This window comes from Callorhinchus milii, unplaced genomic scaffold, assembly GCF_018977255.1.
Source record: "Callorhinchus milii isolate IMCB2004 unplaced genomic scaffold, IMCB_Cmil_1.0 Scaffold22, whole genome shotgun sequence".
NCBI lineage: Eukaryota > Metazoa > Chordata > Chondrichthyes > Chimaeriformes > Callorhinchidae > Callorhinchus > Callorhinchus milii.
The window spans coordinates 9069961-9093212 of NW_024704763.1; the positions used below are offsets into that span (position 1 = coordinate 9069961).

At 49.0% G+C, this 23252-nt stretch overlaps 1 protein-coding gene across 1 annotated transcript in view; it reads left to right on the forward strand.

Moving 5' to 3' along the window:
* Positions 1 to 9030: 9030 nt before the first annotated feature.
* Positions 9031 to 23252, forward strand: part of malt3 (MALT paracaspase 3) — a 31847-nt gene continuing 17625 nt past the window's right edge. The window contains exons 1-5 of the mRNA XM_007908068.2: positions 9031 to 9069; positions 9828 to 10010; positions 19090 to 19219; positions 20322 to 20497; positions 21272 to 21374. Of these exons, the coding sequence (XP_007906259.2) occupies positions 9031 to 9069; positions 9828 to 10010; positions 19090 to 19219; positions 20322 to 20497; positions 21272 to 21374 (631 nt within the window). The remainder of the gene's footprint in view (positions 9070 to 9827; positions 10011 to 19089; positions 19220 to 20321; positions 20498 to 21271; positions 21375 to 23252) is intronic.

Consider the following 23252-nt stretch of genomic DNA (forward strand, 5'->3'; position numbering starts at 1 on the left):
TTATCCCAATGCCTTGAGACTGTACACCATACACAGTCAATCCACTTTACAGTATATCTTGGGAAGCGCTTTGAGACGTCTCAACTGTGTGATAAGGCGCTATATCAAATGCAAGGATTATTATTATTGATTTAGTGCAGACTAGTGCAGACTTGCCTGGATTGTGGCAGGTGTTTGGCATTGTTTGGCCGGCAATCTCTTGACACCCCAAAAAGTTGACTGTGACTGGTTGGAGACCGCAAGCTCTGTGGTCTATGAGCTGGAAGCCCCAATCGGGGTGGGGGGGCAGGGGAGGGACCTTGAACCCACAAACTTTGTGACTCAGGCCGGAATGCGACCACTTGAGTCAGGTTAACACCTTGTTCATTTGTTGTAGCGTTCCTGACCCTGACTGCTCTCCCTCGCTCGACTCACAGCCATACCACAGGGCTGTGTGTTGCAGATTGCATTGTCCTGACACATAATAATAATAATCCTTGCAATTGTTACGGCGCCTTATCACATCTTCGAGATGTCTCAAAGCACTTCACAGAATATACTGTAAAGCGCAGTGACTGTGGATTTTGTGGGTGAAACGCGGCAGCCAATTGCGCACAGCAGTGTCCCACAAACAGTCGTGGATTGAGTGACCGATTTATTATTTATTTATTTATGAAAGAATTATTACCCCCGGAAAAGCCATCGCCAATCGACTAACAACCAGGTTCCTATTTACTGCTAGGTAAACCGAGGCACGTGGAGTAAGGAAACTTGCCTAACGTTTCGCCATGTGTGGGAATCGAACCCAGGTCCTCTCGCTTGCGAGGCGAGTGCTCTAACCACTGAGCTACAGGACTCCATAATGGAAAGTTCAGGGGGTTTCAGCTGTGATTGGTTTATGTTTGGTTGACTGGGGCACTGGATCAAAGGGCAGTGGGTCAGGGTCAGGAGAGGCAGCGGGTTCAGAGGCAGGAGGTTATAGGATATCGTTTTAGGTTGGGGGAGGCAGTGGGTCTGATGGGGTCAGTGACTGAGTATTTTACTGATCGTTTCAAGTCATTGAAGCCACATCCCAACAGAGGAATCCTCGCCTCTGCTAATAAGAGGATATAAAATATGAATGAAGCAGTTACTACTGCTGCGTTGTCACAACGGGGAAGTTGCCTGTTGCACACACTGGGCCGTGGCTGTGAATGAGCAGAGCTGCCGCCCCTAGTAGTGAAGTGGACGTGGTTTTGGAGGAAGTCACCTTCTCGTGTTCAGTCACCCAAAGCCACAGTCAGCACATCACACAGCCACACTGTTCTCAATGGCCGTGCGGCTGGGCAGAACTGCTTCTTTGACGACATTGTTATAATTCTCGCATTCGATACGGCACCTTTCACATCAGGGAGGAGATCTCAAAGCTCTTCACAGGATTTACTTGCAGTGTAGTGACTGTGTGATTTGTAGACAAAGGCAGCATTTAATTTGCACACAGCAATGACCCACAAACAGACATGGAGTGAGCAACCAATTTTATTATAATAATCCTTCAATTTGATACAGCGCTTTATCACGTCTTCGAGATGTCTTAAAGCGCCTCACAGTGTGCTGTAAACTGAATCGATTGTATTTTGTGGGCAAAACACGGCAGTCAATTATGGATAGCAGTGTCCCACAAACAGTTGGGATTTAGTGACAAATTATTCATTTTCTTGAAGGGATTATTACTCCGAAAATGTGATCCTTAAATCGACTCACGGTTCCTACTTACTGTTAAGTAAACAGAGGCGTATGGAGTAAGGAAACTTGTCCAATATTTTGGCCTGCCTGGGAATCGAACCCAGGTCCTCTCCAATTATAATTATAGTAGAATTATTATAATTCTCGCATTCGATACGGCACCTTTCACGTTGGGGAGGAGATCTCAAAGTTCTTCACAGGATTTACTGTAAAGTGTAGTGATTGTGTGATTTGTGTACAAAGGCAGCAGTTGGTTTGCGTACCGCAATGACCCATAAACAGGCATGGAGTGAGCGACCAATTTTATTTGAGGGATTGTTGGCCAGGACACTGGGAGAGAGAGAGAAAAACTCTTCTCTTTTCAAATAGTGTCATGGGATCTTTAACATCCACCTGAACTGGCAGGCAGGACCTCAGTTTATCATCTCATCTGAACCTCCAACAATTAAACGCTCCCCCCAGCGCTGCATTGGAGCGTCAGTGTCACAATCTCCTGACTCAGGTCAGAGTAAGACCAAGCACTGGGATAACCAGTCAAACACTGGACAATGTACAAGTGGGAAGAAGAACAGAGAGAAACTGAATGAAGATGAGATATCATTGATCATCAGGATGTCCGTCATGTGGGAGTGAGCTTGTTGCTTTCTGTTCTTCCTTCTCTTTTTTTTGCCCAGCCGGGTGTCTGACACATGCGGAAACTCATCACCATTGCTTAAGAGTCTCCAAACCAAGCTGAGAATCCAGGCCTCCCACCTACACATGGCAATCCCAGAGATAGATTGTTGGAATGAAATCTGCACTCTCCCTGGAGGGACATATCCTGCTTACTTAATTCCAGAGAGTATTAGGTGTAGGTTGGGGACCCCAGAGTGTGCGTTGGGGTAACTGCTGGAATCTAACCAACTACACCGCATAGCTTGCCATCGATATCGCTTCCTACTGCTTGTGTGTGTAATCTAAAAACTCCTCCCAGTGTCTGTGGCTGAAAGTGCAGTAAGTGCTCAGCCCTCCAGCTGCTTTGTCAGGGTGTTAGATATAACTCCCTTCCTGTCTGCTTGTAATAATAATCATAATAATTGTCACGTTTGATACAGTGTCCTGTCATGTCACTGAGCTTCCTAAATCCAGAAAAGTGCAGTGACTGTGTGTGGGGGCGGGTGGGGCTGATACAAATAGTTTGGGCACCAGTGGAAGTCATTGTGCTCAGTGGCTTCTGTGATAACGTGTCCTGCATGATCCACTCATTCAACACTGAATCCAATTAAAACACCCTCCCAGGACTTTCCAGAGCTTGGGATCTCACTCATAACATGCCAGTCGATTAAAAAATGGGTTCCAGCTTGCTGCTCGTTAAACAGAGGCGTGTGGAGTAAGGAAAGTTGCCTAAGGTTTCACCATGACCCAGGAATCAAACCCAGGTCTTCTCGCTTGCAAGGCGAGCGTGCTAACCACTACACTACTGAACAGCTATTAGGAACAGGAACGTTGGCTGATTACTGCCCCCCTCACCCCCGTTGCCACGCAGAACACTGAGATGAATGATATAGTGGCTGAGATAAGCAACTCAATGCAGACTGAGACCTCCACATCCTCATGTCATACTCACCTACTATTGCAAGATTGTTTAATAGATAATCCTGCTGTGTGAGGTGAGTTCCTAATCTCAGTTCAGCTGGGGGAAGAGGTGAGGTGGGGGGCTGAGTGGGGGGGGAAATGGGGAGAAGGGTATTTCAGAGTGAAGGGTAAACATGGGGGGGGAAGTATAAACCCAAACCATTTACAACGCCTTTTGCGTTGGGAGGACATCTTGGAACGCTTTACACTGCTCTCCTCCTCCTTGAAGCTAGTTTGGCCAGGTGGCATTTGGATCCTTCAGGATTTGTAGGAAACAAGGAACAGGAAAGGGTCTCTTCACCCCACTGAGCCCACTCCACCACTGATACCACTGCATCCTCCCAAACTATGACCCTCCCCAAGTGTGTCTCCATGCCTTGGGTTGGAGAGAGGGGAGGTAAGCAGGGTCTCCTTGGAGCTCAACTGGCTGCAAGGTGACATGTTGCCAACGGAAGTCGGAATCAAGCCCACCCTCTGTGATGGTCTCTAGACCAGTTCCTAGCCAGTCAGATCCACAGTATTCCAGGGCACTCACTGCTGATGAAAGCACAGCCCAGTTTGGCTCATCGGCAGGTCCTGGAAGGGCAGACCAGTCACTGGGGGCAGGGAGTCATCCCATTCAGCTCCTGTTAACTCTGAATGCCAAAACCCTAGTGGGTAGGGTGGTCCTATGTGGACAAGCAACAGGAAAGCTTGCCAGACAGCAATATCAATGGCAAATTATGCGTTTTTCGCTGGCTAGACTTTTAGCAGTTACCCCAACAAACACTCTGGGGTCCCCAAGCCTTGGCTCTTGCCAACCCGCATCTAATACTCTCCAGAGTTAGGTAAGCAGGATGTGCCCGTTCAGGAAGAGAGTGCATATTCCATTCCAACAATCTGTGTCTGGGATTTTAATGTGTTGGTGGGAGGCATGGAATTCTCAGTTTGGTTTGCATACTCTGAAGCTCAGCGATGGTTTTCTGCATGTATCAGACACCCGGCTGACAAAAAAATACTCTCTTAAAATTCCTCAGCTGATCTCTCTGCCCAGGATCTCTGGGACAAGAGGACATTTGGTTGAAATTAGATGTTTTTTTTCTGAATTAATGTTAATGTTCTCTAAAGAGGAAGCTTTGCCGTTCAGAGGCCAGAGGAAGTACATAGTGCTGTTCGGATGACTTTTCTAGGTTCCTCATGGGTCCTCTCTAGCGCTTTGTGGCATGACAGGAACCTCTTAATTTAGATTCCTGCTTTCGCTCACAATGCTCCTCTGTGAGTAACAAGATCTGGGCTTGAGCGTCAGTCCGCACATAGTTTGGCACCAAGCAGCAGTGTTGATACCAAAGCTCAGCTGGCCACAGAATGAGTTAATTGCTAAGAATCCACTGGGATATTTCTGAATGGATCACAATGGAAATGGACGACACAGCAGGAGGCCATTCAACTCATTAATCCATGCTGGTATTTTGATATTAGGGAATGCAACTTTCCTCATGCCCAATTCCCTGTCTTTCCCCGTCCCCTCTATCCCCTTCCTGTGTGGGTGCTTGCCGAGTTCTTTTTAAATGCTGATGACACCCCAGCCTGGCTCATCAGTAGGACCTGGCAGGGCAGATCAGTCACAAGGGGCAGGGAGTCTTCCCACTCAGCTTCTGTTAGCCCTGCAGCTAAAGTCCTAATGGGTAGAGTGGTCCTAGCTGGACTGACGGTGGAAAAGCTTGCCAGATAGCGAGATGAATGGCAAGCTATGTGGCCTGTAGCTCAGTGGTTAGAGCACTCGCCTCACAAGCAAGAGACCTGGATTCGATTCCCGGCAGCGCAAAACCATGGGCAAGTTTCCTTACTCCACACGCCTGATAATAAACCCTCAAAAAAAAAATTTCCCACAAAAATGTCAATTCATTTTACAGTATATTCTGTGAAGCGCTTTGAGACGTCCAGAAGATGTGAAAAGCACTGTATCCAATTCGAGGATTATTATTATTATGTGGGTTTAGCTGGTTACCCCAACGTACACTCTGGGGTCCCCAAGCCTTGGCTCTTGCCAACTTGCGCCTAATGCTTTCCAGAATCAGGAAAGCAGGGTGCATCCCTCCAAGGAGAGAGAGAGCGCATTTCATTCCAACAATCTGGGGAGATTCGTGGAATTCCCAGCTTGGTTTGGATACTCATAAGCAACGGTGATGGGTTTCCACGAGTGTCAGACACCCAGCTGGGCAAAAAAAAATTGCTCAAGTTCGAGTTCCACATTGGGACATCTTTTTTCCTCTTTGACTTGATTTTATGAATGTTTTGTTTGATAGTGAAAGCCTATTTTTGCCATCCTTAAGACTAATTTGCTGTATTTCATAATGGATTTCTTAATAAGGAATTAATCACGGGAATCTTGGCAACCGTAAATGCGGCATGTTAGTCTGACACAATCTTCTTAAAGCACCGATGGCGAGAGCAGGCAATGGGTTTAGAGTAGTGAGCTCCAGGGATGAGCATCAGCACAGACACAATGGGGAGAGAGCAGGAAATGGGATTAGAGATGGGCTGGATGTTGGCTTCAGTTGGTGACTCAGGGTCACTGTTATGACGAGTAACACTGCTGACACTGCTGACACACTGGTCCATGTGTTTATCACCTCAAGGCTGGACTATGGGAACTCTCTCCTCGTCGGCCTTCCCGGCCCTCCCTCCACACTGCAGGTCATTCAGAACTCTGCAGCTCGTGTACTGTCCCGCACCAGACACCGCGACCACATCACTCCCACCCTCGTCCTCGCCCTCGCCCTCGCTCGCCTCCACTGGCTCCCCATCCCCCAGAGGATCGAATTCAAGATCCTCATCCTCACCTACACGGCCATTCACGGCCTCGCTCCCTCCTACCTCTCTGACCTACTATCCCCCTACCTACCTGCCCGTACCCTCCGTTCCTCTGGCTCCGGTCTGCTCCACATCCCCCGCCCCAACCGTCCTACCATCGGTGGTCGGGCCTTCAGCCTCTCAGCCCCGAGGCTCTGGAACTCCATCCCCCAGTGCCTTCGCCGCTTCCTCCCTTTCCTCCTTCAAGGCCGGTCTCAAGACCTTTCTCTTCGACCGAGCCTTCAGCTCCACTCTCGACTCTCTACCCCCTCCTCGCTCCCTCCATTCCCTCCCCTCACCCTGACCATTCCCCCCTCCTCGCTCCCTCCCTTCCCTCCCCTCACCCTGACCATTCCCCCCTCCTCGCTCCCTCCCTTCCCTCCCCTCACCCTGACCATTCCCCCCTCCTCGCTCCCTCCCTTCCCTCCCCTCCCCCTGACCATTCCCCCCTCCTCGCTCCTCCCTTCCCTCCCCTCCCCCTGACCATTCCCCCCTCCTCGCTCCCTCCCTTCCCTCCCCTCCCCCTGACCATTCCCCCCTCCTCGCTCCCTCCCTTCCCTCCCTCACCCTGACCATTCCCCCCTCCTCGCTCCCTCCCTTCCCTCCCCTCACCCTGACCATTCCCCCCTCCTCGCTCCCTCCCTTCCCTCCCTCACCCTGACCTTCCCCCCTCCTCGCTCCCCTCCCTTCCCTCCCCTCACCCTGACCACTCCTCGCTCCTCCCTTCCCTCCCCTCACCCTGACCATTCCCCCCTCCTCGCTCCCTCCCTTCCCTCCCCTCACCCTGACCATTCCCCCCTCCTCGCTCCCTCCCTTCCCTCCCCTCCCCTGACCATTCCCCCTCCTCGCTCCCTCCCTTCCCTCCCCTCACCCTGACCATTCCCCCCTCCTCGCTCCCTCCCTTCCCTCCCCTCACCCTGACCATTCCCCCCTCCTCGCTCCCTCCCTTCCCTCCCCTCACCCTGACCATTCCCCCCTCCTCGCTCCCTCCCTTCCCTCCCCTCACCCTGACCATTCCCCCCTCCTCGCTCCCTCCCTTCCCTCCCCTCACCCTGACCACTCCTCGCTCCCTCCCTTCCCTCCCCTCACCCTGACCATTTCCCCCCTCCTCGCTCCCTCCCTTCCCTCCCCTCACCCTGACCATTCCCCCCTCCTCGCTCCCTCCCTTCCCTCCCTCCCCTGACCATTCCCCCCTCCTCGCTCCCTCCCTTCCCTCCCCTCACCCTGACCATTCCCCCTCCTCGCTCCCTCCCTTCCCTCCCCTCACCCTGACCATTCCCCCCCTCCTCGCTCCCTCCCTTCCCTGCCCTCACCCTGACCACTCCTCGCTCCCTCCCTCCCTCCCCTCACCATTCCCCCTCCTCGCTCCCTCCCTCCCCTCACCCTGACCATTCCCCCTCCTCGCTCCCTCCCTTCCCTCCCCTCACCCTGACCATTCCCCCTCCTCGCCCCCTCCCTTCCCTCCCCTCACCCTGACCATTTCCCCCCTCCTCGCTCCCTCCCTTCCCTCCCCTCACCCTGACCATTCCCCCCTCCTCGCTCCCTCCCTTCCCTCCCCTCCCCCTGACCATTCCCCCCTCCTCGCTCCCTCCCTTCCCTCCCCTCACCCTGACCATTCCCCCCTCCTCGCTCCCTCCCTTCCCTCCCCTCACCCTGACCATTCCCCCCTCCTCGCTCCCTCCCTTCCCTCCCCTCACCCTGACCATTCCCCCCCTCCTCGCTCCCTCCCTTCCCTGCCCTCACCCTGACCACTCCTCGCTCCCTCCCTTCCCTCCCCTCACCCTGACCATTCCCCCTCCTCGCTCCCTCCCTTCCCTCCCCTCACCCTGACCATTCCCCCCTCCTCGCTCCCTCCCTCCCCTCCCCTCACCCTGACCATTCCCCCTCCTCGCTCCCTCCCTTCCCTCCCCTCACCCTGACCATTCCCCCCCTCCTCGCTCCCTCCCTTCCCTCCCCTCACCCTGACCATTCCCCCCTCCTCGCTCCCTCCCTTCCCTCCCCTCACCCTGACCATTCCCCCCTCCTCGCTCCCTCCCTTCCCTCCCCTCACCCTGACCATTCCCCCCTCCTCGCTCCCTCCCTTCCCTCCCCTCACCCTGACCATCTCCCCCTCCTCGCTCCCTCCCTTCCCTCCCCTCCCCCTGACCATTCCCCCCTCCTCTCTCCCTCCCTTCCCTCCCCTCACCCTGACCATCTCCCCCCTCCTCGCTCCCTCCCTTCCCTCCCCTCACCCTGACCATTTCCCCCCTCCTCGCTCCCTCCCTTCCCTCCCCTCCCCCTGACCATTCCCCCCTCCTCGCTCCCTCCCTTCCCTCCCCTCACCCTGACCATTCCCCCCTCCTCGCTCCCTCCCTTCCCTCCCCTCACCCTGACCATTCCCCCCTCCTCGCTCCCTCCCTTCCCTCCCCTCACCCTGACCATTCCCCCCCTCCTCGCTCCCTCCCTTCCCTCCCCTCCCCCTGACCATTCCCCCCCTCCTCGCTCCCTCCCTTCCCTCCCCTCACCCTGACCATTCCCCCCTTGCTCGTGTCCCGACCCAACTGTCCAGCGCCATTTTGATTCCATCAAAAATGAAAGCGAATCTCTGTCGGGGCCTCGATGACGCGGGAGCACAACGTGTTCAATTATTCGTTTGGATTGTTCCTTTTTTCTGAGAGAAATATTAACACAGGCGTTTGTTTCGTTTCCTGCCTCAGTGCCTTTCCCAGCGAGAGATGTAGCAGTTTGAGGGTGTTTTACCTGTCTGTGCCTGGCGTGCCCTGGTGTGACAGGACACACACAGCCCTGCGCGTTCAGCACCCGTTCTCCTCTCTAAATGGCTCGAAGTGATTCACAGGCAGATGTTGGCAAGTGCAATGACTATTTTTGTAACGTAGACAAATGCAACAGCTGTTGACACTAGAAATCGATCTGTGGCTGGTGAAACAAACTTGTTCTGTCTCGCAGTTGAATGTTGTGTTGTTTTGTGATTGATCGGATGATTTTGCAGCTCCAGAATTTCATGTCTCCAGATTACATTAATTATTATTTATTTGCTTATTATTCATAATAATTGTTAATATTACTATTAATAATATTAATTATAATATGATTAATATGTAGCTAAGGTATATATAATTTATACATAATATATATTTATGTATAATGTTTAATAGTATAACATAACCATATCGATAATACAAATATTAATATTCCTAATCATTAATATTAATAATTAATAATTCTTTTATTTATGTTAATCATTATTAATGTGATGGAATTTGGACTTTAAAAGGTCTGGTATAAATCATGGTATAACATACAGGCTCAACGATTCATTTACACTTTAAGCAATAACATGATAACATAATTTCGGGGCAGAACCTGAGACAAGTTTCCTTACTCCACACATGCGCCTCTGTTTACCCAGCAATAAGCAGGAACCCGGTCATTAGTCAATTGGCAGATCGCTTTTTCAATGTGTCAGAGAGTTTATTAAAAATAATAATAATAATTTGGTCACTCAACCCACGACTTGTTGACCATTGACTGCTGCAATGCGCTCCAAAAAAATATACAATCAATTAATTCACTTTACAGTATAGTCTGTGAAGTGCTTTGATACGTCTCAAAGACATGATAAGGCGTTACATCAAATACAAAAATTATTATTATTATAACATTAAGCACGTGAACAGGGTCTTTTTACAAATTCAAATCTAATTTTAAAACATGGTGCCTTTCCTTCCCCATCTGTAGGTATTGTGATCACCAAACACCCAGTCTGTGCCTCCGTTCCTGCCGGGTATCCTGTGGTGCTTCACTGTGCAGCCCTGGGTTCTTCCCCTCTGTGTTACCAGTGGTTTGAGGGCAAGAAGGAGGTAAGAGTGTCTCTGGATTGTGCAGTGCCCTCATCGCACCAAGGTCAAGACACAGCAATCCACGGTCTGACTGTTAAACAGGTTTATTTTTTCAGACTGGTTTGCTGATGGTTGAATGGGTGTCAGCCTGGCTCATTCGGTAGCACTTCTAAGTCAGAAGGGTATGAGCTCAAGACTGAGAAGGATAGATATTGTTAGGTCAGGGTATCAAGGGATACAGTGTGAGGGTGGGTGATTGGAGTTGAGGTACAGATCAGCCATGATCTTATAGAATGGCGGAACAGGCTCGAGGAGCTGAATGGCCTCTTCCTGTATCTATGTTACTATGTTTCTACGTTTCTAAGACCCATGTTGGGACAGTCTAGGCTGACAATGCAGCAGCAACAACAACAACAACAAATAAAAACAGTAGTTGCTGGAACATGCAGCAGGTCAGGCAGTATCTATGGAGAGAGGAAAGTGGGTTAACTTATCAGGTCGATGACCTTTCGTCAGAAACATCAACAATTGCATTTATAAAGTGACTTTCACATTGGGAGGATGTTTGAGTTGCCATCCTTCAGTTGAGATGTTAAACATTTGTGCCTGTTCAGGTGGATGTTAAAGATCCGATGGCGCTATTCAAAAAGAGAAAAGAGTTTCTCTCTCCCAGTGTCCTGGCCAACAATCCCCCAAATAAAATTGGTTACTCAACTTCATGGCTGTTTGAGAGACTTGTACCGTTCGCTTGTGAAATACACAGTCACTACACTTAATATCCTGTGAAGATCCCTCTTTGAAGTGTCATCCCGCCGTGAATCAAATGCAGGAATTATATATTTTGGTCAGCTGGGTGTGATAAGCAGAAATTTATCACCAAACCAAAATGCAAGTTCCACATAAGTCACTAACACAAGGATATTCCTGTGGCTGGAATACAATGCTCCCTCTCTTCCTGGAGGGGCACACCCTGTTTACCTAATTCCACCTTGCAGTAGATTAGCAAGAGCCAAGACTTGGGGAGCCCAGAGTGTGCATTGGGGTAACTGTTGGAGTCTAACCAGCTAAAACCACATAGCTTGCTGTTGAGATCACTGTCTGGGAGGATTTCCTGCTGCTTATCCAACTAGGACCACCCTATCTATAAGGGCTTTTGCTTGCAGAAGCTGAGTGGGAAGATTCCCTGCCCCCAGCCACTGTCCCACAAGGACATAATTCCTGTAGAGTCCTGTAGTTCAGTGGTTAGAGCACTCGTCTCACAAGCGAGAGACCTGGGTTCAGTTCCCGGCAGGGTGAAATGTCAAGCACTTTGAGACATCTCGAAGACGTGATAAGGCGCTACATCAAATGCAATGATTATTATTAATATAAAATTCAGTCTGCAAAGCGCCAGTGCTGGCAACGATTGACAGTATTGGGCACACGTCATTGCACTAATGCAGTATAATGGCGAGGGACTTTCCATTGAAACTCCACTCACCCACATTGCTTTCAAGAGATGGACTATATATAGGCCAAAGCTCACAAAAAGGGCTATTCTCAAGTAGTTAAGAGGAAGTACCAATGTCTTTCCCTCTTTTACGGAGAGTGTAGGGGTTTTAATGTGCTACGACTCTGAGGTAAGGTAGTACAGCGGCAATGGATAAATCAAAGGGTTAATTTAGTAATCAAAAGACGGTTATTAAACAGTTACAAGTTTAATGCTTACAACTGCAGAAGATGATTCAGGGCTTAGGCTGATTTTGACCTTCCGTGGTGACACCAACACACCAATAATTCTTTGGCTAATTGTTTAGCCACGGCCCAGGGGATCCAGTGTCTCACAGTGTACAACTCACAATGTCCCAACCTTTTAACATTTGTTTAGTTCTTTTATACACCAAAGTTTGTACACATGATGACGAAATAAGAAGGTGTAGCCAGAGGCCATTCCACCCAATCAAAGTTCACAGTTTCATTGTCCAATAATACTCCTGAATTGATCCATCCAATCATCTTTCCACACACAGGAGGTCCCAAAGATTTTAATCTCAGGAATTTGGGCGTTCCTCTGGGAGTTCCTTTGGGAGTTCCCCTGAAGTTGAAAAAAATCAATTTGACATTAATTGTACTTTCTTGACACCTTGTCATAAAATCCTTTCAAGATCTCCTCCAAGCAGACCAAGACTATTAATCAGGACAATGTCAGGTTAACTCAAAGCCATATATTTCTGATCTTGTGAATGTTGTCCTTCGGGTCTTCTTAGTTGGTTGTAGAGTCTCTTGTATCAACGCAATGTCCATTTAATTTACTTGAGGTAAACTGTTAGACATTTTTTTCCAAATAAGGAAAGGAATAACACCTAATCCAACATCTTCATCAGATGTATCACAGAACCCAAAAACACAGACTTCACTCCATTTGATTCAAATTCTCTCTCTCACATTCCTTAAGATCAATCAAGATTGTCCAAGTTCTTTACATATACTTTGCGGTAATAATGATTAATAATGATTTTAAACCTCTTGCAGGAATTGCGTGGGTATTAAGACCTTGGCTGCTGCAGTTGAGCAAGTTGTTACCTGCAGGAATTTCCTCACGTTCTAACCTGTGCGCAAATCAGAGCGCAAACGTTAATTGAGACTCTCTGATACAAAGTGACTGGGATCAGTGCCGTGTAGGTTCCTGTTACATATTTTGAGCGGTGGAGATGCTTAAAGAGACAACAGGATTTAGGCCGGCAGCCAGACCACGACCCGCAACATAACAGGCAACAGAGAGCTGAGAGGAAACTGCTCTTCCTTTGTCTGTTACCAAATCGAGCATAGATTTTCTGCCTTTACTGGAACACACTGTCAAGCTGTAGAGTGACATGCTTGCAATCTAACAGCTTCAGTATTCCCACGGGGTCAAATAATCAATATTAATCATATTTACATTATAATTTTAAAAACTTTCATTGGTACAGCTCATTTCACATCGAGAGGACATCTCAAAGCACTTCACAGGATTTTACATAAAGTGTAGTGACTGTGTGTTTTGTAGGCAAATGCTGTAGCCAATTTGGGCACAGCAATATCCCACAAACAGCCATGGAGTGAGTGACCAATTTTATTTGGGGGATTGTTGGTCAGGACACCGGAAGAGAGAGAAACTCCCTTCTCTTTTCCAATAGTACCACATCCCCCTGAACTGGCATCTGAAGAACAGCACCTCCCCAGCACTGCGTTGGAGTGTCAGCCAACACTATATGCAGATGCCATATCGCAGGGGAATAGGAGTAATGGACAGCTCTTTCATTGCCTCGCTCAGTACTGTAAATTTCTACGGGAAGGCGGACATAAGGGGTAATTGATAAGAACATAAGAACACAAGAATTTGCTGGTGGAAGAAGACCAAGGTCCATCTAGTTTGCCTTCCTGGTGGTTCTTGGAAGTCGCTTGACCTGTCATGTCCCAAACTATACATTGTATCTCCAGATATTATTTTCTAGCAGAAATCATTCTCATTTGTTCTTGAAATAAATGACATTTCCTGCTTCCATCGTCAGTCTCCCCAGGGAGCCAGTTCCATAAGTTTACTACTCGCTTCCTGAAGTAGTGTTTCCATTTTTTGTTCTTTTGATCAAAGTGAAAGAAGGAAAGGAGCTGAGCAAACATGAAAAGGGACCATATCAACAACAATAATAATATCAATAATATCAATATCAATCACTTCTGTATTTGTTGACTGTGGAAGCAGTCGATAGCTGTGTTTCCCTCTGTGTCTTTCATCTGCTGGTCAGATCTACCAAACTCGCCCCGAGTCAGTCATCTGTGTACTGTACTGGGGAACCAGGTCTGTACTCTCAGTCAGCGCCTCCTCGCATAGTGCTAAGAGGTGTTCAGCTCAAGCAATGATTACTTTGCTGCTGCTCTACACCAACTAGGCCCCTGGCTCGACAAGTGGAACCCGATTTTAAAGAAGCGTTTTTGTTTTATTAAAATGCAATAGTCCTCACATCTGATAGCTCGTCTTTCACGTTGGTAGGACGCCTCAAAGCATGTCAATGGGATTCTATGATAACAAAAATAATCCTTGCATTTGATATAACGCCTGATCAAGTCGTTATCCATGGTCTTGTTCCCCCCTCCCTCTGTGACCTCCTAACCGCATACCAGCCTGTCCGCTCGCTCTGCTCGGCGGACACCAGCCTACACCACGGCTCCCGCACTTCCCAGCCCACCATTAACGGTCGCGCATTCAGCATCTCTGCCTCCACACTCTGGAACTCTATCCCGCAATCCCTCCGCCTCTCCCCTTCTGTCTTGCTTCCTTCAAGTCCAGTCTAAAGACCTTCCTCTTTGACCGTGCACATAGCAAGATCCTATAAACACCCATGAAGTGAGCGACCAATTTTATTTGGCCAGGACACCGGGAGAGAGAGAGAAACTCCCTTCTTGATTCGAACAGCGTTATGGCATCTTTAACATCCACCTGAACAGGCAGACAGGACCTTGGTTTAACATCTCATCCGAAGGACGTCACCTCCGACAATGCAACACCCTCCAGAGCTGCATTGCAGTGTGAGCTCAGATTTTGTGATTCCAAGTCCGAACCTTGGGGCTTGAAACCACACCCGATCTTTTGACAGATGTTCATGTTTTCTGCCATTGTTCAGCACTCCGAGACGCTACCCTGCATGAAGGGAGCTGTAAACGTGCAAGCTGCTGTTGTTGTACTGTGATACACACCCAGCAAAAGCAGTGTTGATTAACCCTTCCAAACCGGACCGTAGTTGTCTCTGTGTGGGAGCAGTGCTGGAGGACACAGGGCCAGGTGTGCTCGGCTTCTCAATAGGAGAGGCTGTTAGTGTTGTTGCAGTCAGAGTGAGACGGAGGAGGGGGTTAGGATCAGAGCATCCAAACACTCCTGTGGTTTCCCTTTCCGTCCTGTCTTTGAGCCTGTCACAGGGTGTTTGCTGGGGATAGCGTGGTGAGCTTATCCCATTCCTTAACCAGCCACTACATTTCCCACCAGGAAATATCTCTATCCTCTCGCTTTCTCTCCTGTGTTTAACCCCCCACTACCACCAGCTCTCGGTGTTTAGCCCCTGCAGCCCTCATGCTTGTTGTTAAGTGGCAGCAGTGTTGTTGAGTGTCAGCCCCTGTTAACACACAGTTGATCAGATCTTGTTCTCCCTCAGCCCATTCCTAAACCCCTCCACTCCCCCCACTGCCACGGAGACCAAAATGGAAGAAACAGGAACTTTGGACACCACACTGTGCACCATGCAGCCACTGCAGTGTTGGGAACCTTTTTACAGTGTAAAAGACCTCCCCAGAGATCTGCGTGACTCTTGTTGTTATTCTGAGACTCTCTGCACACACGAGCAGTGCTTGATGTGGAGACCCTTAACATAGGACAACTTGACCACTAACGGTCCCACCTCTCTTGGGTTTTCACCATTCTGAAGACTCCATTGGTGCAGTCCTGTACTTCAATGGTTAGAGCACTTGCCTCACAAGTGAGAGGACCCGGGTTCGATTCCCGGGCAGAGCAAAACCTTAGGCAGTTTTCCTTATTCCACACGCCTCTGTTTACCCAGCAGTAAGTAGGATCCCAGTTGTTAGTCGATTGGCGGATCGCTTTGCCGGGGATAACAATCCCTTAAAAAATTTGATGTGATAAGGCCCTGTATCAAATGCAAGGATTCTTATTATTCTCTCTGTTACTGACCTCTGGTGTCATCTCCAGCACCAGATCATTTTTTCGGACATGGTCGGTTTAAGCCAAGCAATGTCGAGATGACAACGACGACAACTTGTTCTTATAAAAATGGTCCAACTTCAGAAAATATTGCTACACTCCTCTCTCTTCAACCGTGCCTTCAGATCCCCTCTCGACTCTCTACCCACTCCTCGCTCCCTCCCTTCCCTCCCCTCCTCGCTCCCTCCCTTCCCTCACCCTGACCATTTCCCCCCTGTTCGGGTTCCGACCCAACTGTCCAGTGCCTTGGGACGTCCTCCCGACGCTCTATAGATGCAATCTTGTTGTTGTTGTTGTATTACAGTAGCAAGCTCTCCTTACATTTGATAGAACACCTTTCACATCGGGAGAACATCGCAAAGGATTTGCTTCACAGGATTTCCTGCAAAGTGTAGTGACTGTGTATTTTGTAGATGAACACAGCAGCCAATTTGCGCACAGCAATGGCCCACAAACAGCCATGGAATGTGAGCAACTATTTTTATTTGGAGGATTGTTGGCCAGGATCCCAGGAGAAAGAGAAACGCCCTTCTCTTTTCCAATAGTGCCATAGAGATTTTTAACATCCGCCTGAACAGGCAGATAGTGTAACGTCTTATCGAACATCATATTGTTAGCACAACAACAAGATTTCATTAATAGAGCGCCTTTCACATTGGGAGGACGTCCCAAGGCGCCGGACAGTTGGGTCGGGACCCGAGCAGGGGGGAAATGATCAGGGTGAGGAGAGGGAAGGGAGGGAGCGAGGAGGGGGGAGATGGTCAGGGTGAGGGGAGGGAAGGGAAGGGAGAGAGCGGGGAGGGGTAGAGAGCCGAGAGGGGAGCTGAAGGCACAGTCAAAGAGAAAGGTCTTGAGACCGGCCTTGAAGGAGGAAAGGGAGGAGGCGGCGAAGGCACTGGGGGATGGAGCACCTCCAACAATGCTCCCCCAGCACCTTACAGGAAATCCTGTGATGCCCTTTAAGACATTTTGCTGATGTGCTAAGGAATTAGATCAAATGAAAGGATTTTTTGATCTCGTACGTGTCAGAGTTTGAGTTAAGCGCTCTGAGACTCTACCCTGCGTGGAGGACGCTATATAAGCGCAAGTTGTTGTTGTTCTTGCTGTTGTTGAGTTTGAATAAGGAGGCGCCAGTTAGTGGAATATGGTGCGAAGTGTATTTATGTTCTTTATGTGACCATGGAGTCCCTCACATGATGGGAAAGTTGAGTCATATTCCTTTCATGGAGGCCAATGAGGTCATCGCCCAATGTACATCAAAGGCAACGAAAGCGTCACTGGGCTGTGAGCCAAAAAAGGGGAAGTGAAAGCGTGAGTGGCCACCAATTGCCGTGAAGTTGTCGTTGGAAACTGATTTAGTTGACTGAGTTTACTGAGGGAGTGTGGATTAACTAGGACTCGAACTGGGTGCCAGTCATTGGCTGTACCCTTCCACATCATACCATTTGAAAGGGCAACAGTCAATAAAACACATAAATACACATTGACATGTAATTGCCTGTCATTCAGTCTCTCGGGGGGTTTCCCCTCAATGCAATGGGTTTTTTTCTGAAACAATGCTCTTGTGGAAAGACAGAGAGAGCGTTGAGGTTCTCTATGTGCGTGGGAAGCACCCATTCATTTAGTCCTGATTCCACACTAAGCTCTCTTCTGGGGAGAGAAGGTGTGGGTGGGGGGAAGCAACAGAGCATGAGGTCAAGGTCGTAACCTCAGATGTGAAAGAAGGGGTTCGTAAGAGTTCCTTCTCCCACACAGAAAGTGGTCCGGGGGTGGGAAAGGGGAAGGGGTTGTTGGACGAACAATGCCAAAGTTGAAATCCAAGCTGTGGATGGGGAGCTGGTGTTTGTGGGTTCAGTAGCCTGTAAATCATAAGAACATAAACAATCCTAGACCAAGATCTATCTAGTTCGCCTTCCTCCTTCCACATGTACATATGTCCCAAACTACCTATGTGTTATATCCCGTAATGTTGTTTCCTAAAAGAAAGTGATCTAAATTGTGTTTGAAGGAATCAACACTTCCTGCTTCAACCTGTTCCACAGCTTCACTATTTGCTCATTGAAATAGTGTTTGCATAGATTCATTCGGAATTTGACCCCTTCAATCGCAGGCCGTGTCCTCTGGTTTTACTATTCTGGACAAGTTGAAACAGCCTCTCATGATCTATATTGTTTGGCCCCTTTATAATCTTCCATACAGCAATCATGTCGCCTCTCAATCTTCTCTTTTCCAGCGTGAATATGCCCAGTTTACTTAGTCACTCCTCATAGTCCAGTCCTTCCATTCCCTCAATCATTCTGGTTGCCCTCCTCTGTATCTTCTCAATTTCTTCAAAATCCTTTTTGTACGGTGATGACCAGAACTGTACACAGTACTCTAAGTATGGTCTCACCAATGATTTATACAGTGGCAGGATTACCCCACTATTTGGGCTAGTGATCTTTTGATACATCCTAAATCACACAGCGATACAATACAATCACATAATTGTGAACGGGGGGGAATTTGGCCTCTGCCCCTGGACGACTTTCCCAATTGTGCTGTGCAGTGGGGAGCATTAGGAGAGGCTCTCAACGCCCCATGTGCAACCTCGCAAACTGTCAGCCGTGTGTGTATAATCTCACCGGCCGGTGTGCGTGGGTGTGTAGATGTGTGTGTAGATGTGTGCGGGTGTGTGGGGATGTAGGTATGCATGGAGATGTAGGTGTGCGTGGATGTGTAGGTGGGTGTGGGGATGTAGGTGTGCGTGGGTGTGTAGGTGTGTGTGGGTGTGTAGGTGTGTGTGGGTGTGTAGGTATGCGTGGGGATGTAGGTGTTCGTGGGGATGTCGGTGTGTGTAGGAGTGTGTGGGTGTGTAGGTGTGCGTGGGTGTGTAGGTGTGCGTGGGTGTGTAGGTGTGCGTGGGTGTGTAGGTGTTCGTGGGGATGTAGGTGTGTGTAGGAGTGTGTGGGTGTGCGTGGGTGTGTAGGTGTGCGTGGGTGTGTAGGTGTGCATGGGTGTGTAGGTGTGCGTGGGTGTGTAGGTGTGCGTGGGGGTGTAGGTGTGCGTGGGTGTGTAGGTGTGCGTGGGTGTGTAGGTGAGTGGGTGTGTTGTGGAACCTTACCGGTGGAGATGTGTGTTGGTGTGGGTATGTAAGTGGATGGATGTTGACGTGTGAGTTTGGTAGTGCATAGGTTTGTTGTGTGTGTGAGCACGTGTGTGTGTGTCTGGATGGATTGCGGTGGGAATGGGAGTGGGCGTGGGGGTGTGTGGGAGGGTGTGGATGGGAGGGGTGAGTGGGTGGGTGTGTGTGTTGGGGGGTGGAGTGTGGGAGACACCTCACCCGCTGCGTGGCACCTGTAGCAGCCTGTGACTGTAGCTGCGTGTTTGCAGATGGTGGGTGCCACCCAGCCAGCCCTGGCGGAGAAGAAGCCTGGAATGTACATCTGCCGTGTCAGTGACCAGCAGGACCACTATGTGTTCAGCTCCTGGGCAAGGATCAAGGTTCATCCCATCAAATCTGGTAACTACCCTCTCCGATAGGAAATAAGAGGCACAAAGGAAGGCATTTGGGTTCCTTCAACAGCGATTTTATAGGGTTGTCTGAAAATTTAAGAGTCTCCAAACCAAACTGAAAATTCCATGCATCCCACCTACGCGTGAAAATCCCAGAGATAGATAGTTGGAATGGAGTTAAATTAAAAGCACATCAATTATTAAAGCACCATAAAGAGCTTTGAGATGTTCCATGATCATAGGTGTTATACAATAAATGCCCTGAGTTAATGGATTATACTAGATTACTGGAGTTGTGTAACTCAGTGATTAGAGCACTTGCCTCGCAAGCGAGAGGACCTGGTTTCTGAACAGGGCGAAATGTTGGGCAAGTTTCCATACACCACACGCCTCTGTTTACCTAGCAGTAGGTAGGAACCTGGTTAGTCGATTGGTGGACAGCTTTTCAGGGGATAAGAATTCCTTCAAAAAAACATATAAATAAAAATAATAATTTAGTCACTCAATCCACGACTCTTTGTGGGACGCTGCTGTGTGCAATTGGCTGCTATGTTTCGCCCACAAAATATAGTCAATTCACTTTACAATATAATATATAATATACTGTAGTATATGTGAAGCGCTTTGAGATGTCTCAAAGACGCGATAAGGTGCTATATCAAATGCAAGGATTATTATTATAGTTATTACAATTCCCATTCAAATTCAATTTTTTTCGCACCGCATAGTTTGCCATTGATAGCGCTGCCTGGCAAGCTTTCCTACTTCTTGTCCAACTAGGATCACCCTACCCGTTAGGGCTTTGGCTTGCATGGTTAACAGGAGCTGAGTGGGATGACTCCCTACCCCCAGTGAGTGGTCTGTCCTTTCAGGCTGGCCTATGCTGTCATCAGCAGTGAATGCCCTGGAATACTGTAGACCCACCTGGCTCAGGAACCAGACTATAGACCGGCACTCACAGGGTTAGGGTTGGGTCGATGCCGATATTCCGTTGGCAAACATGTCACCTTGGAGCCCGTTCAGCTCCAATAATAACTGTAGAATAATATACTGTTTGACACAGGTGTCGGTGCTGAGTGTAACTCTAAGCTATGTTCTCTTTACTGTAGGGCTGCCCCACGCATGGCAAGGAAGTCTGGTCATCGGACTCCAGCCGGAATCTCAGACGGTGCGGGTTGGGCACAGAGCAAGTCTCAGGTGCATTGCCTTCGGAATCCCTGCTCCCAGTTACCAGTGGTACAGAAACGGGACCCCGTTACCCCATCACAGGAAGGAGGAGATGCTGGTAAGCGGGGAGTCAGGCAGTTCCATGATCTTTCGACAAGTCTGTAATATGAGAGTCTATTACTTTACTTTTTGGGGGGATGGTCAGCGGGGTGTCTGACACACGCAGAAACCCATCACCGTGATTAACAGTCTCCAAACTACACTGAGATTTCCATGCATCCCACTTATAGATGGAAATCCCAGAGATAGATTGTTGGAATGGAATGCACTCTCTCTCTCTCTCTCTCCCCCTGGAGGGACGTATCCTGTTTACCTAATTCCGTAAAATATTAGGCGCAGGTTGGCAAGAACCAACGCTTGGGGGGAGCCCAGAGTGTGCGTTGGGATAACTGCTGGAGTTTAATCAGCTAAAACCCGCATAGCTTGCCATTGATATTGCTGTCCGGCAAGCTTTCCTGCTGCTTGTCTAGCTAGGACCACCCTACTTGTTAGTGCTTTGGCTTGCAGGGTTAACAGGAGCTGAGCAGGATGATTCCCTGCCCCCAGATCCCTGGCCAACAATGTCAGTTAATAAAACCAATCTTCAGAATGTTTCACAGCTGTTTGTGGAATATTGTCCCGTGCAAATGGCTGCTTCGTTCACATACAAAATTGTATGTTCACTGCACTTTACAGTGAATCCTGTGAAGCGCTTTGAGGCGCATTGAGGAAGCACTAAGACACTGTGTAAAGTATAAGGATGATGATGATTTGATGAGGGAGAGAGGGAGGGAGGGAGCGAGTGTGTGTTGTGTGTGTGGGCTGTGCTGACTAACGTTCTTTCTGTGCTCAGATCCCCCACACGGAGCTCAGAGACCAGGGCACGTACCTGTGCGCGGTGACCAGCGACAGGGGAGGGGAGGAGTGCTGGAGCTGCCCAGCCGATGTGAGCGTAGGTAATTACCAGCCACTGTCGTCTTCACCGCTCGCCAGTGACGCTGAGTCCCAGCAACAAAGAGCTGACCTTCCAGGAGATTTTCTCCACCTCACCAAGCCTCAGCCAACTCCAAGACCTGTCTCCCCCCCCCCCACCCCACCACCTCCTGGCTTTTTTCCCAGTCTCTTCTTTCAGATTACAGGGTGTTGGTTGGTGTTTTGAGTGTAGCTGTGGGAACATGATCCTATCAGTGTGCTGCATAGCCAAGCGAGTAACGCCAGTTAAATTTCAACCTTTAGGGCTCCGAGACGCTGCCCTGCGTGAAGTTTCCTTACTCTTCTGTTTACCTAAAATTAAGTAGGTCGATAGGTGGATCACTTTTACAATTAGCTGCCGCATTTCGCACAAAATATACAGTCAATTCACTTTATTCTGTGAAGCGCTTTGCGACGTGATAAGGCGCTATATCAAATGCAAGGATTATTATTATTATTATCACGTAGTTGAGATGTCTCAAAATTTGCTGTCTGCCAAATGCTCGCACTGTATTGCACCACAGTGTGGTAATCTCTGGTTATCTCTGATAATCTGTGTGTGACAGGCCTGGCCTTGTTACTAATTACCCGCAGTCTGTGAAGCTGTTCCTCACGCAGAAGGTGCTGTACAAACAAGAGCTGGTGAGGAGTTCTATTAGGAAAAATTGTACTTGTAAAGTCCTACTCTGAGCTTCCCAACCAGTGCCCCTGGTGGGGAGTGTGTGTGTATGTGCATTGCCAGGCTGAGGAGGGCTTTGGGCACCGACAGCCAGACAGGCTGTTGAGAGTCACTGTCTAGCCTTGTGTGTGAAGTCTGACCCGAAATTGGACAAATTATCAGGGGACATTGATACCTGAAGAGTGTTAGCCCAGTGTGTGTGTGTCACCACCTTCAGAATGTTCCCCCCCCCCCCCAGCCGGGTGTCTGACACGTGTGGAAACCCATCACCATTGCTTAGGAGTCTCCAAACCAAGCTGAGAATTCCAGGGCTCCCACCTACACATGGCAATCCCAGAGATAGGTTATTGTGATGGAATACACACACTCTCTCTCTCTCTCTCCCCCTCTCCCTGGAGGGACGCACCCTGCTTACCAAATTCCGGATAGTATTAGGCGCAGGTTGGCCAAGAGCCAAGGCTTGGGGAGCCCAGAATGTGGGTTGGAGTAACTGCTGGAGTCTAACCAGCTAAAACCCAGAGCTTGCCATTGATATCACTGCCTGGCAAGCTTTCCCACTGCTTGTCCAGCTAGGATCTTCAGAAAGGAAGAAGAAATGAGAGAAGCGGGGGAGGGGGAGAAAAACCTCACTGTTCCCATGGTATTGACTGATTCACTCTGGATGCAAATCATTTCAGTAAGGGTTCATATATTAAAGGGAACGGAAATAAATCAAACGCCCACAGATTATCTAACTGCACCAGTTACAACTTCAACAGATGAAGTGGAGCTGATGGAATAGGCTTAAAACCTTCTGGCTCAAAGCACTGTTGGCTTTGGCAACACACAGCACGAGACTGAGAGCTGACTCAGTATGTGAGCAGGGAGCTGAAACAAGCTAAGAGTGGAAAAAGTATTGCATTCCAAATATAATCTCGAGCTGAAATATACACTGCCTTTCGCTCCATGACTTTTCCTACAGGGCTGAGGTTCTCTTCTGCCTTGTGGTCAGAACGTTGAACTCACAGTCCAGGCTGACTCTCCAGTGCAGAGCTGGGGTTTGGGAGATCCTGCTTTGTCGAAAGTGCCATCCTTCGGATGAGATATTAAACCGGTTATTTATCAGTTTGGGTGAATGTTAAAGATCTCATACTGAAAAGTGTAGTAACTGTGTATTTTGTGGGTGAACGCGGCAGCGAATACA